Source organism: Molothrus aeneus, chromosome 8 (genome assembly GCF_037042795.1).
Source record: "Molothrus aeneus isolate 106 chromosome 8, BPBGC_Maene_1.0, whole genome shotgun sequence".
Lineage (NCBI taxonomy): Eukaryota > Metazoa > Chordata > Aves > Passeriformes > Icteridae > Molothrus > Molothrus aeneus.
In genome coordinates, this window is record NC_089653.1 from 20,230,800 (window position 1) to 20,246,159 (window position 15,360).

Below are 15,360 nucleotides of genomic sequence, written 5' to 3' on the forward strand. Positions count from 1 at the left end.
TAGAAATTTATGAGCCTGAAAACTGTAATAAAGATCATGTAAACATGTCTGTACAGTCATGTACTGTACAGGTTGCACAATTTTATATGCACAATGCAGTGCAGTATATATTTTTTTTTGAAAGGGCATCAATTTACTTATAGATGTTCAGCTACTTTTTGCTAGGATGGGTGCTGTGCAAGAGTCAAGAATATTCAAGATTTGGGACAATTATTCTTACTGACTTTTATTGACTGGTAAGATTAGAAGTTTTCATTCACTATACAGCCATAGAACGTAGTAGTTCAATATTAAATAAATGAAGTAACAGCTCTAATTTAGGGGGAAAATCTTTATTCTTTCTTTTTCTTCTGTTTGCATTGTAAAAAAACCTCTAACTTTCTATTTTTAGCTGTTACCCAAAGAGGAGTTATACAGTCCATCTCTTGTTATTAAAGTAATAGACCACAGACCATTTGGACGGAAGCCCATTGTGGGACAATGTACTATTGATTTACTGGAAAGCTTTCGCTGTGACCCCTACACCACTAAACAGGACATTGCACCACAGCTGAAAGGTAGAAAGCTGGAAAATGAAAAGTTCTACCTTCTTTTGAGATGCTAGATTGCCTGCCTGTTTACTCTGATGAGTAGCCATCTCGTGTTGTGTACTTAGGTGGAGATATTATTATCTGAAAGGAACAACATCTGACAGAGAGCATCAATTAGTGTAACATTGTGTGAAGCATAAGAGGGCATAATGCAAAGGCGAGTCCACTCTTGGACTTGTGCTCATTCCCTGATGTTCCTCTTTAGTATCAACTTGGAAGTTAACTACCTGCAGATCACCTCAGCACTAGTGCCAAAGAAATGATCCAGTATTCCAGCAAATATGGTCCGAATACAATGGTGACATTTCCTCTACATTTTTCAAGTTTTACTCTTACTTTTAGTTTTAATTCTATATATTTGAGAAATGTTTCCATATCCTGCACAAAAGTACTTTATCTTTTTTTAGGAAAAAGTGGCAATTAATTGCTTTCTTTAGAGGATCAAACAAATAGCCAGTGAATTATTTTACTTCTTCTGTAACTGTCTGGATTTAAATCTGATGAAACTGTTTAGTAAGATATTTTTCCTACACCATATTGCCTTAATAAAACCTTTGGCTTACAGTTAGTCTACTCTCTGCTGCACCTCGCCAGGATACAGTAATTGATATGGAAGACTCACAGCCACTCCTAACAGCTCAGGTAATCTTTGAAATTTGATGCTTAACTTTGTTCTTAAGATCTCTGATTTCTGAGGAACTATCTAGACAGCAAAATTGTCAGAAACATATGCAACCCTCTGGAAAGCCAGATGGGAGAAAGTTACTTGGTGACAGGGAAGCGAAGGAAATTTGGTCATAATTTTAAACTTTGTTTTCGTATCATGAACACCAAACTATAGCATTTTGTCCTTGGTCAAATTCACTACTAGCTTAAGAATTAATTATGTTGTTCAATAGCTACTGAAATTATGTGATAGAACATCACCCAGTTCCCACTGATGGTGGGTAGGGCAGCCTGATTTTGCAGACTGAGCAGTTCTAGATAAAGGAGTTTGAAGTAGGGGTATGCTCTGGTGCTTCAGCCCTTCCTTTTATCACAGTCACAGCTTGGCCTCTCTTATCTTGAAGCCATCCAAACCCAATAACACTGAAAAAAATTTTTTTCTGCACTAACAGTTCTTTTCCTTCTCTTCTGTTGTGCCTTGCCTCTTTACTGCTCTGATTCTTTCGGGACCACCACAATACAGTTTTACTTTCCAGGTAAAAAATAATTCTACTTACAGAGTTTTACTCTTGAGTTGAAATGTGACTGAAGACAGATTCCAAGCAGTACATTTTTAAAGAAAAATATTTTCATTCTTTTAGGACTGTAAATTGTTTCCCTTGCCTAGAAGGGAATGATGGCCTGTTACATTAAAGAAAGCAGAGAAATTATGCTCATTAATATATAGCAATTTTGCAGACTCTTAATCCACAATTTTGACTTTTGAAAATTCAGCATATTTTACATTGTTACAGCAGTCCCAAAGTAAATAATACTGAATTTAAGCTTTTGGACTCTTACTGCTATTTGATTATTTTAATGATTGCCTTGTTCCTCTTTCATCTCTTCTTATTGCCATCATATTCAGACTCCAATTAAAGTAGATAGATAGACCATGATCTTGTGATTACTGTCATCATACATGTAAATTGTCATTAATATTTAATTTACAGCAGTCTCTAACCTTTATCTGAAATAGGTCTTCTCCTCTAATATAAGTAAGATATATTATTATTTTCTTTAAAAATTATAAGGAAAATATTTAGGAAATAAAGATTTAGCACTTCAAAGTCACCAGTAAAATTGATTATATTTATGTAGTTTATTTCAACTAAAAAGGGAAAATTTTAAATGCTACATAAGCAGAAACACAATTTCTTTTAGTTTGACATCACCCAAGCCAAATATAACATTAGATACAGTGAAAGCATCCATATTAGAGAAATGAAAACTCAGAACAATCTAAATTGAAATAAGTAAAACTGTGAAAAGTGTAAGTGCTATGCAGACAACACCCTGAGGACACAAAATGCCAAAATTTCATGCATTACATTCCGATTTCCAGTGTTTAAGCAGTATGTCAACAGCACTCAGCAAAATGGCTTCTCCAACAGCAGTGCATGTATGTACCAGAGTGATGCATGCAGGTGACCAGCAGGGGCTGGATGGGGCCTTGAGGGGCTACTTCTCTGGGCAGCTCTGCCAGAGAGAGATTTTGGAGGAGATGATGCTCACAAGTCCTGTAAGATTAGTTATATTGAGGTACCCTTGTTCAGAAGATCTTACTATGCATACACAATATGTATGAACTACTAGAAACTTTTTGTGTGCCAACTTAATTAAAATCTGTGTGATAAAAGCAGAAAAAATTAACAGGATTTATTTCATTATGCTATTAATATTTAAACTTTTTTAAAAGTCTGCTTCCTGGAAAATAATATTACTATTTACAAAACTCTGACTTTTCTAGGGATCCACTGCATCTCTTAGACTTTTTTCCATAATTCCACGTTTTTCAAAAAGATAATAGTTAAATGTTAATATCTTGACAACTTCATGTATAACAATCTACAGTGAAGTTACTGGGTACATTTAAAAAAGGACAGTAACATTACATTGTTTTTACCATGTGAGTATTTCACTCCAAAATCTCTAATTTATCATATGGCATTTTATTCTGTGTTTTGGCATTCTGTGAGCACATCTTGATTACAACTTTTAGTAACAATAATATCTGAATATTGAAGACTATTATTTGCTCTGGGAATTTTTAAAGAAGATTTAAAGTTTTGATTTATTTTTCTCCTTAACTACTTCTTCACAAAACTACCAAGTGCATTATTTGAAGAGACGTTTGGTGGTGTATCAAGGAAAAAAATACAAACCCAAAACATAACCCCTGACTTAAACTCTTCCAACATTATGCTTTGATGAAAGATTCAGAGTTCTACAAAGTATATTTTGTGAAAAGGTTTCAAATTTGCTCTTTGAATTATGATTGAGTAATAATGCAAGCTAACCTATGCATTGTCAGCATTACAGACCAGTATTTAAACAAAGTGAAATTTAAATATAGAAAACTATTCAAAATTACCTCATTAATTCTACCAGTAAGTTTTGCAAGTCACTGATGATGTTGTTTCCACAAAAAATTCACTCCAACTGTCTTTAGAAAATGACAGTCCCATGCTAATCTGATAAGAATATGCTGTATTTATGATTTGAAGGTAGACAAGACTAGTAAAATATAATAGATCTGAACATCCCAGTGAAATAATTACTTAAGAGAACAGAAATGGGAGTGAATGAGAACGATATACCAGAGTGATGTCCTGACCTATTGATGCATTTGGCTTGTACTCATAAAATGTTTTGCATATTTTTTCTGCTTTGCACAAAAATTCATTGCTAATGCTTTTAAATGAAAACACAAGGTACAATGTATAAAAAGTAGCAGAAATGACATTGCTAATCATGGCTTCCAGATGGGATGCATGATGCTTGCTCTTAGCGGACTAGTGGGTCAGAATTATGGTATCTGTGATTTAACAGGTGAAGCATTTTGGATTGTGCATATTGTTTTCACACTTATATGGATAAATCCATAGACACAATTTTTTTGCCTTTTTTTTTGGTTATGTGAAGAACAAAGCACAGGGTAATAAAGTCTTACAGTCCTGAAAACCTGCTTTCTAAAATGCCTGTGTATATAAATATGCATGCTCCAATTCAATATCTAGAACATTCTGCTTTTCTGACAGCATCAAAAAAAATCAAGTTACACACATGGTGTCTGAGTAGTCTTCAAAAGCATTTTGAAATTATTAACGTTTGTAACTTACTTTGTATACTTACTATATACAAACTCCTAAACATTTAAAGCCTATTTAACAGTATAAAATTCTACAAATCATATCCTTACCATTGCTTTTATTTTGCTCTTTTTTTATGGCTTGATCCTCATGAGCAGCTCACAGAAAAGGTAATGTATACTACTTCAAAATAATCTACACATTGCTTTCTCCAATTGAAAACCAGTATATCAATACTCCTTACAAATTAGCATTTAAGCATGTGTGACAACAGTAATCTCTGAAAGTGTTTGATATAAAACCTACAGTGAACTTGTTACATGGTAGATTTAGGAAAAATATGCAAGACTGAAATAGGAAGCCCTGTATATAAAAAAAACCCCAACAAACCCAAAACAGCCCCAACAAACACTCACCATTAATGATCTGCATAATACTTTAAGATTCTCTGTAAATCCAAATAATCTTTAAAAAAATCAGATTTACCCAGTGGATGAATACTATTCATTCTGTTCATTCATAGACAATGAATGTTATTTATTACCATTGGAAATTTGTTTTCAGGGGCAACTTTCTTAAACAGTGATTATCAGACTTAAATAAAAATAGGAAAAAACCCACAGAAATACTGTATTAGTAGAACGTATAGATTGCTGGTATCTAGGTGGCATGAGCTTATTGAAGTATTATTTTTAAGGGGCAAGACTCAACTACTTCTCAACTGCATTTGGTTAACAATGAGGTAGATCTGCAACTGCCATAATTATTATATTCTAATTTTCTTTCAGATAAAGCTTTAATATTACCTAACTGATAATAAGTTTTAGAGGATATTTGTTACTACGCTTAATTGTTCATTATTTCTGCTGTACAGTGTGATAGGAGAGAGGCTTTATCTCCCAGTAAAAGTTTTTTTTATTTGCTTTTCTTTTAAGGAGGAAGAAATTGTTGATTGGTGGAGCAAATTTTATGCTTCAGTAGGAGAATATGAAAAATGTGGACAGTACATTAAAAAAGGATATGACACTTTAAAGGTAATGCTCAGGATAAAACAAGTTAACATTTTTCAGAGTTTATAGGCCCAAGACCTCATCAAAACTGTCCCCCTTTTTTTTTTAATGCTCTTCAAAATTTAACTATATAAGATTTTCTATAAAGGTTCTTTCCTAATTCATATGATTAAATGAAGGCTTTAAGAAGGTATCTTGTCTTCTCTTCTACTAACCTACACTTATTAAGAGATGTATTAATAATTTAATCTTGCCTTCAGTAAAAGAGAATTTTACTCTTGACATCTTTGGGCACCAGGCAGATCCTAAATAAACATACACATTAAGAAAGTATGAGCACAGAGAATCAGTACTTTTACTGTTTGTTGGCTAAAATTTGAAGTGAGACCACTTTCATTTCTTGTCTAATTCAGCTAACAAAAAATACAGCTAACAAAATAAGGATAAGCTTATGACATGCTACTTACCCTGGTTTTAACCAAGCCTAAATGAAGCTTCATCACCCGTTCTCCAAAACATTGCATTTGCTCCCACTTTGATATGAAAATAATTCCAAAAGCTTTGGTTCCCTAAAATATTCCATCAAACATAAAATACTTTGCAATGCCATTATGGTAGAGCTGATATATATGATAATTTCTAAACTTTCCTTTTTTCTTTTTTCAAGGTGTATGACTGTGAATTGGAAAAAGTACCTGAATTCAATAACTTAACAGACTTCTGTGATACGTTTAAACTATACAGAGGGAAATCTGAGGAAAGTGATGATCCATCAGTAGTTGGGGAATTCAAGGTAAAATTCAAATGATGGGCAACAAAGAAATGCTAGCTGCAGTCTTTTGTATGTTAGTGATTATTTAAGTAGATCTACATGCAAGAATTTCAGCTTAAATACAGATGTGTACATTAGTAGGGGCAACAGATATTGGTAACTGCTTAGCTACAGACCTATCTTTTTCAAGGAAAGTACAGCTACACATTGCTCACACTAATGTGCTACTCATTAATTGAAAATAAACAAAATACCTTCTAATGTAACCTTCCCCAGTAACCATGGGACAAAATAGCCTCTCAAACAGGACTAAAATTCCAAAAAGCACGTTTTTAGGATGATTTTGGAAAAAGGTATTTTGTACTGTTTCTGTGACTTTTATAGATTAAAATAATGCTAATGTAGATAAAACCAACCAACCAATCAAAACATCTCCAAACCTTAAATGATGTTTTTGGAAACAAATACAAAGTATTTGTTACGTATTCTTAGCTGGAGCAAAACTGAGCAATTGTGTTGACATCAAAACAGCTGAATTGAGTTAAACTGGCAAAGGATATAACCTTGTCTTTTAGTGTTACCATCCAAAACCCCAAAAAATAAAACAAATACTTCTAGGTCACTGTGGATCAGGCTATAATTTTGCTACTCCTATATAAAACAGAGCGTGTTTGTGTAGGATAAATAAGAGAAAAGAGACTTAGCAGAGCGCCTGCTCTACCTGTCTCTTGACCGGCCTTTACGCTGTGTTCCAGGGCTCGTTTAAGATCTACGCGCTGCCCGACGACCCCGGCGTGGCGGCCCCGCCGCGGCAGTTCCGGGAGCTGCCGGACAGCGGCCCCCAGGAGTGCATCGTGCGCATCTACATCGTGCGGGCCCTGCAGCTCCAGCCGCAGGACAGCAACGGGCTGGTGAGGCTCCCCGCGCCGCCCGCCGGCTCGCTGCTCTGCTGCACTTTCAATCAAGTTAGTCTTGATCGCTGTTTCTTAACGATGTTCTTTTTTCTTATTTTAAATAGTGTGATCCTTATATAAAAATAACTCTAAGTAAAAAGGTAATTGAAGACAGAGATCATTACGTGCCTAATACCCTCAACCCAATCTTTGGCAGGTAACAAACTTTTTTGTACTTTCAATCTACTGTATTTTAGAATGTTTTCCTATTTTTTTAAGGTAAACCATTACTTGAAATATTCAGTGCTCTGTTCATAGTTATATACTGACAGTTAATTGGGAGTAAAATTGCATAAGGTGTTTTCCTTTGAAATCATTGGGAAACACAGGTGTTTGGCTAATCCGTAGATTTTGTCATGTGGGTAAATTGCACAAAGTAAAACAATGTATATATCTTAAACCAGCCTGTGTTAGGCATATTAGAATTACAAAATATGCTTATGGAATATGGAAAAAGTTTTAACTCTGAAAACTAGATGGATCTTACAAGTAATCAGCTTAGCATGCATTCCCAGTACACGGGTCTTTCCATCAAAGGTTAGTGACACCATTGAAATATATGAACAAAAAATACTAGCTAGGAATGAAAAGTTACATCATATGCATAGTAACTATGAAATTCTAGGTCTGATTTAGAGTGGGAGGAGGATTTTGATAACTTAGAAGTTAGGAGTAGTAGAGAGGAAGACTAGAAGGGTTTTAAAGGATTTGAAAAGCATAATTTGCAATGATGTACTACGGGTTTTCAATTGTTCAGATTATGCAAAGAAATAGACAGCAAAGAGACTTGATTGCAGACACAAAGTAACTTCCTTCCTCAGTCCCAATTCAAGCTGATGCACAGAAAACATCTAAGTAATACATTGTGCAGAAAGGAAGGAGGTAATATCCAGAGGAGTAAAAATGAAATTATTTATAAGTGCAAATAGAAATTGGAGGATGAAAGATAACTGTTGCTATAGTTATCAGCACTGGAAGCATCCTTTTAATACCTTCCAAAGGCTATCGCTCAAAAATAAACTCATAAGTGCTTTTTTTCAATTTGTATTTTTAAGTTTAAAAATAAAAAGCATTTCTCAAAAGAGCAATAGCCTTAATGGGCAATTTTTATGTTCAGAATGTATGAACTCAGCTGCTTCTTGCCTCAAGAAAAGGATCTGAAAATTTCAGTCTATGATTATGATGCATTGACTCGTGATGAAAAAGTGGGTGAAACCATAATTGATCTGGAAAACAGATTCCTTTCCCGTTATGGATCTCACTGTGGCATCCCCCAGCAGTACTGGATGTAAGTAAATTTTGTCTGTTGAAAATTTTAGTCTGTAAGACCTAGTACCCAAGCTCAAAAAAGCCCTTAATTCTATGGTTAAAAAACAATGCTGTGGCTTCTCAAGGGTATTTGTTGTGCTTGTTCTATCATCTAAATTCCAAGTGAAGCTGTAAATCTTCAGAACAGCCTTCACTGAAAACCACGGCATCAAATATTTTGGTATTTTCTTAATCCAGTAATGCATGTTATTTCTGTCCAGAGAACTCAAACTTAGCAGAATTTTCTGACCTGCTGTTGCAAGTAAATATGAAAGCATCTGAGAGTTTGAATTATTTTGATACTTAGAGAAAAAACACTCTGTCTTGGAAGGTAATTGAGCTGATACAAAATTCTGTCACTGTATCAAACTCCAGAGCCCTCAATCTAGGCAGTTCAAGTGCTGCTCTTTGTGAGCTAGTTTAATGAATACATTTTACATGATGTGTAAATGCCATGAATTGTGAATAATTTTAGGATATGTTTCTTTTGCTTTCATAAAAGTTCAGGTGTGAATACCTGGCGTGATCAACTAAAACCCACCCAGTTACTGCAAAATGTAGCCAGGTTTAAAGGCTATGCTCCTCCTGTCTTCTCTGAGAATGGCAGAAAGATTAACTATGGGGGACAAGACTATACTTTGGATGACGCTGGTGAGTTAGTTCACTTATTTTACATGTATGTCTCAAATTCACATTGATAAAATAGAAAACTTTCCAGTTATTTATGGAATACTAGAAAAATATCTTTGATTTTTCTCCAAGTTGAACACACTTTTATGCTTAATTTAAAATTCCCGGTTTTAATTATTTTTAAGTTCAAATGTAAATTCCAGTTCATAAGCCCCTGGTTTTTTCCCATTTATTTTATTTCAGAAGCTAACAAAATCTTGCATCAGCATCTTGGTCCAGGTGAAGAGCGGTTAGCCCTTCATATCCTCAGAACCCAGGGTTTGGTACCTGAACATGTGGAAACAAGAACCTTATATAGCACTTTCCAGCCCAACATCTCCCAGGTACTGTGAGCTGCCTTGGTTGTGGTTTCTTGAAAGCAGAAATGGAGCATTCCACAATTTATGTCATGTTGTTAATGGTGTGGTGCTTCTGAGGGGGAAGAGGGTTACAAATCATTATTGCTTGGTTTAAAATGTAAGGCAGGTTAGTCTAGAAACATAATAAAATGCAGCTTTTTTAAGAAAGTTTCTGTAGAAACGAGAAAACTTATCTGAAAAATCAAGGGGCCATAACAAACCTATATGCAACAAACAATCCTTCATCCATCTTCTTCACTGCTACAGGGAAAGCTGCAGATGTGGGTGGATGTTTTCCCCAAAAGCTTAGGACCACCAGGCCCTCCGTTCAACATCACTCCCCGAAAAGCCAAGAAGTGAGTATCCCCACATCCATCCCCACATCCTACACACCCCCTGGCAGCCTTGACAAAGCAATCCAAACTCAAATCTCACCCCAAATCTCTCTCTTAGGTACGTCCTGCGTGTGATCATCTGGAACACCAAAGATGTCCTTCTGGATGAAAAGAGCATCACAGGAGAAGAAATGAGTGACATTTATGTGAAGGGGTAAGAGCATTCTGTCATGTGACACTTAAAATTAATAATATTCAGAATGTCCTGGGAATACGTTGACCATGGATTTCAAATATTACTTGGTTCAGCCAAGTCAAATGCTAACCTCAGAGAACTACAGAAGTGTTATCAGATAAAGCACAACATTTATGTGTGGTGTAAGATCCCAGAATTTCATCTCTTGAGTCAGACAGCAACTGAAAAGGCAGAATTAGTTTTGGTGCTGCATGGCTTGGATTCTTAATTTTTACATTCCCTCATCTTAATATAAAAAAAACAATAGAAATCAGAGAAATGTATTACCAGGCAGATCTAATTTCTCACTAAAAAAGAACTCAGTAACTCACCACTGAGTTCTAAGACCACAGCACTGGTCTTAGATGAGAAATTCAGTTCAGATGTTCCTATTTACAGTGCTAAATTGGAACCAAACTGCAAAGGGGCCTGAAAAACTCCCCAGCCCTCTGTGAGCAATTCTTACAGCTGGTCTGCAAGCCCCTAATGACACAGTTCCAGTACAAACAGGCAATCCCACAGTGTAATCCTACTGCAAACACCAGACACATCTCTCCATATTTTCAGATGGATGCCTGGTAATGAAGAAAATAAGCAGAAAACTGATGTTCACTACCGATCATTAGATGGAGAAGGGAACTTCAACTGGAGATTTGTTTTTCCTTTTGACTATCTCCCAGCAGAGCAACTCTGTTTAGTTTCCAAGAAGGTAAGTATTCCTAAAGATGTAAATTCTTAGAGTACAGATTCTAGTTAGCCTGGTAATTTGTACCTCCTTATTCAAAGAGACAATTTGGCTCAGTTCCATATACTTTCTCACACTGCTGTTGTGAACAGATTCATTTTGCCTTTGGGCCAGAAACAACACTGGCAACAACAGCAGTCTGCTTTTAGCAGGGCAAGATTAGATCTCTTAATACTTCCAACAAGTCCAGAATTCACAAGTACTAGCCAACTCCCACTTTGGATTTCCATAAGTAATTTTAAAGGTGTTTGGTATTTTTTTTTTTAATTTTAGGAACATTTTTGGAGTCTTGACAAGACAGAATTCAGAATCCCACCCAAACTGATCATTCAAATATGGGATAATGACAAGTTCTCCTTGGATGACTATCTGGGTAAGATTTTGAATGAAAATAGTTACTGTTCTCTCAAAGCAGGATATCAAAGTGAACAATTTTAAATTATCACATAAGGATTGCATTTACAGTGAGACACTGAACATGGAAATATACTCCAGCTTTCCTTCACAGTACAGGCTCACTGAATGAATAAGTATTCACTCAGTAAAGGCCTACTGGCAGGTAAACCAAGATACTTTTCATTCAGGTAAACCCTCTCACAAGGCACATGAAAAAATAATATGTATGAAAATTTACTTTGTTTCTTTCTTTAAATAAAATTACTTAAACAAGGGCACTTCAGTTCTAAATAAGAGTATTGACAATAGCATGTAAATGAGGTTTAAGCAATCTACTTCACGCTGTTATTAATCCCCACCTTTTCTAGAGATACTGCTCTGCACAGGATTCTCTGCTGTGTTAACACTGCTCCAAAGTCTTTAGCTTACATACAAACCATACAGGCCTCAAAATCTGAAAACAAGTAGTTGATTTATAACCATTATTAAAGTTTGCTAAATTACGCATTTAACTGTCAGAAATTACTTATTACATTGCTGTGTTTGGGTATCTTCCATTTAGATTTGTGGGGGAAAAAACCCTCTATTAAAAAAATCAAGCAATCTTGCAAGCTCTTGTTGAGCTTGCTAAATCAAATTTATCAACACCAGCAAGAGGGGCTTAAACAATTGTGTTCCACTTCCCTGCCTCACAACATCTTTAGACAATCAAGAATAAAATGTGTCTGTTGATTGCCTATCCTGTATTTCCTGTGTGTACGTGTTTAGATACAGCAAGGTTGATGTTGAGCTACTGTGCTGTATGGTTGGTTGTGTGATGCAGTGTTTGTTTTTGTATCCACCTTCTAGGCTTTGTGGAACTTGATTTACATAAAACAATAATTCCAGCAAAAGTTCCTGAGAAGTGTAATATAGACATGATTCCAGAATACAAGGAAGACAGTTCTCAGAAGGCTCCCAGGACTGCCTCTCTCTTTGAACAGAAATCCATGAAAGGATGGTGGCCATGCTATGTTGAAAAGGATGGCTCACGTATTTTAGCGGTAAGGTTATTGCTTCTTTTAAAAGTACTTCAGATGTGCTCACCTTTCCTTTCAAATTATAAAGAAAGACTGTAAAGAATCTCCCACTTAGCTGTTAGCTTTCAGTGGATAGACAGAGGAGGGGTAAATAGGACATTCCATGCACAAGTTTGGAATTTGGTCCAGCAACAATTTTTTCTTTTAAAATGTGAGATTAATGCTTCATTTATGTAGTTTGTTACTAACTTCATTTAACCTGAAAGACTGTGGTGCCAGTTATGCTATCTTGCCAAAGCAGCTGATGAAGTCATGTGAATGAATCAAGCTGTGCCAGGGGAGATTTGGCTTGGACATGAAGAAAAATTTCTTCACAGAAAGGGGTGTTGAGCATTGGAATGGCTGCACAGGGAGGTGCTGCAATCACCATCCCTGGAGGTGTTCAGGAAAGGACTGGATGTGGCACTTAGTGCCATAGCCTAGTTGACAAGGTGGACTTGGTGATATTAGAAGTCTTTTCCAACCAAAAATGATTGTGTGATTCATTAATTTATCACATTATTGCTCAGAAGAACATTAGAGACATCCCAAGTGCATTAAAGACTAAAGGAAAATGTTTAAATCCAAAGGATTTTTGTACACAGCAAACAAAATCTTTGTACTGAGAATCCAGACTAATTTTGTGATTATGTATGCCAGCAGAAGACCCAAAGCATTTTAACTTGTTCTACAGAGAATATAAATGTGTATTTATCATTTGCAGAATATTAAGCCTTTCAAAGGTGTCTTCTTCTTTCTAATATTTTGCCTTAAAACTTTATTACTGGAATTTAATAAATGAGGAAAAATATTCAGAAAATTGACAATATGAAAGTATGAATATGCAATATGAAAAATTAGATGCATGGTCATTTGGAAAATATGCAGTCCTTGGGCTGCTCTTGGAAGAAGAGAACTGTTTTTGTTTGGCTGAATTGGAAAAAAAAAATTATGGCTTAGAACTATAGATTAACTAACAGGACAATTTTATGTCCAGTGATTTGGTTTTTTCCATGTGTCTTTTCCTGATACTATGTTGTGACCTGTCATAGTACAGAAATCAGTGTATTTTGAGGAGGAGACTGGAAACACAGATGTACACCATGAGCTGATCCCTGCTATTCTGTCTAAGTACCAAGCAAGTCCCATTAGTGCAATTTCAATAAGATGCTTGTCTCATGTCACTTTTTTTCTGAAGGGTAAAGTTGAAATGACACTGGAAGTTGTCAATGAAAAAGAAGCTGAGGAAAGGCCAGCTGGTAAAGGAAGAGATGAACCCAACATGAACCCCAAACTAGATCTACCAAAGTAAGATACTTTTATCTCACTAGCTTTAGAAATACCCAGTATCTAGTTACTCTGATGCATGCAGTAATATATTAGTCATCAGTTATCCTTTGCAAAGCTCCATTTATAAAAGCCAATCTTGTTTCCTCCTGAAAGCATTAGGGTAAAATGCAGGATGATTTCACTACTAATGGCACATGTTTACTGCAGCTGCTATCTTGCATTTCAAAACTGTCTGTTTTCTTCAACCTCAGACCAGCATGTTTTGAAGTGTTATAATCTCATGCTTAATTTTTAGAGTATAAATAGTATTTCTTTCAAAATGCAGCCGGCCAGATACTTCCTTCCTTTGGTTCACAAATCCCTGCAAGACCATGAAATTCATTGTGTGGCGCAGGTTTAAATGGCTCTTCCTCGGCCTCATCATCCTGCTGATTCTCCTGCTGTTTGTGGCAGTGCTCCTCTACTCCCTGCCGGTAAGGATTCCTAAATGGTTCTGTTCCTCAGCTCTGGGATGAGCTTAGGCAGCAGTCATCAACAGGATACACTCCTGACTCAGACAGAGTCTATCACCTCTGTTTTAGCAGGAGATAGGGATTATATCCTTATAGCTATGAAAAAAATTCAACTGATAATTGTTTCTCAATAAATAAAAAAATAACCTATTAACTAAAGATGGAACAAGGAATTGCTTTAGAAGAGTTAATAACCTACACAATTAAAATAGCTAATAGTTGGCCTAGAGTCTACATTAGTCTGAACAAACTTTAACTCAAATTACATGCCCTAAATACATTTTGATTTTAATATTTAAAATGTCTTTTTCAAAACTACACTGAAGTCTTTTGTGTACATAATTTTACCTCTCTTGTTTCCTTCCTTCTCCCCCAACAGAATTATTTGTCAATGAAGATTGTGAAACCAATTTAAGGAAGAATTTTTACCTCATCTTTTTAAATAGTGCTGAAATTTCGCCCCAGGCTGTGGACCAAAATCAGCAAGGCTCTCCATCCTTTGTATCTGCTTGTATTTAGAACGGTAAAATAGATAATTAAGACTTTCAATAAGGTTAGCCAAGGTTCAAGAGGTCATGGAAGGTGGTTTTTAAAAACAAGGAATAACCCACAACCCCCATTTTTTTTTTACTTCAGTGGTATCTCTACATGGTAAAGTTTGACTTTGCTTTTAACGTGGATTTTTCATAAAAATCACTCAGAAGAGCTGCCTGCTACTGCTATCTCTGGTTTTTAACAGATACTTTCTTTTGAGAATCCTTTTCTCAAAAGGGCACACTTTGAAACTCTGCATTTTAAATTAAATGAAAACAATCACTACTTTCAATTATGTCTACTAAAGAAACATCATAGTGCAACCAAAGGGTCATACATTGTTTCTAATTGCAAAGTTTTCATTTTCTAATACCATCATCATGCTGCTTAAAATTCTTATTTGCCATGCTGTAGACTTGACAACACTATACAGGTATCCTGACAAGTTAATAAACATAGAAATGAATTATACATTTTTTTATTATAATTAAAAATTTTTAAATAAACTTATCCACAGGTAAAACACAAGTTTCCAGTTTTCTTCAACTGTTACAAAACTACAATCTATTAGGACTTGGGTAGTGTCTATCAGAGGATATAATGTCACAGACCTAGAATTTAAGGTATTTTACTGTTACCTGCACAGTGAAGAATAAGGAAATACTTCTGCACAAAGTTCTCATTAATTTATTAATTAGTTAGGAAATTAATAAAGAAATCTGTTGACTAGTTTCACTATACTCCTTGTATTTAGAGATGATCATGAATCAAAACACAAGAGGATACATGACCTAGAA

At 35.4% G+C, this 15,360-nt stretch overlaps 1 protein-coding gene across 2 annotated transcripts in view; it reads left to right on the forward strand.

Annotated features, from left to right (window-relative positions):
- The window catches only part of MYOF (myoferlin), a 60,992-nt gene extending 45,912 nt beyond the window's left edge, over positions 1 to 15,080 (forward strand). For both annotated transcript variants that reach the window (XM_066554178.1, XM_066554180.1), the window contains 18 exons: positions 392 to 557; positions 1,156 to 1,232; positions 4,546 to 4,557; positions 5,323 to 5,421; positions 6,065 to 6,190; positions 6,925 to 7,080; positions 7,188 to 7,279; positions 8,240 to 8,410; positions 8,933 to 9,081; positions 9,304 to 9,443; positions 9,726 to 9,814; positions 9,912 to 10,007; positions 10,596 to 10,737; positions 11,047 to 11,146; positions 12,019 to 12,212; positions 13,426 to 13,535; positions 13,843 to 13,990; positions 14,409 to 15,080. In XM_066554178.1, the coding sequence (XP_066410275.1) occupies positions 392 to 557; positions 1,156 to 1,232; positions 4,546 to 4,557; positions 5,323 to 5,421; positions 6,065 to 6,190; positions 6,925 to 7,080; positions 7,188 to 7,279; positions 8,240 to 8,410; positions 8,933 to 9,081; positions 9,304 to 9,443; positions 9,726 to 9,814; positions 9,912 to 10,007; positions 10,596 to 10,737; positions 11,047 to 11,146; positions 12,019 to 12,212; positions 13,426 to 13,535; positions 13,843 to 13,990; positions 14,409 to 14,444 (2,103 nt within the window). In that variant the 3' untranslated portion in view covers positions 14,445 to 15,080. The remainder of the gene's footprint in view (positions 1 to 391; positions 558 to 1,155; positions 1,233 to 4,545; positions 4,558 to 5,322; positions 5,422 to 6,064; positions 6,191 to 6,924; positions 7,081 to 7,187; positions 7,280 to 8,239; positions 8,411 to 8,932; positions 9,082 to 9,303; positions 9,444 to 9,725; positions 9,815 to 9,911; positions 10,008 to 10,595; positions 10,738 to 11,046; positions 11,147 to 12,018; positions 12,213 to 13,425; positions 13,536 to 13,842; positions 13,991 to 14,408) is intronic.
- Positions 15,081 to 15,360: the final 280 nt, after the last annotated feature.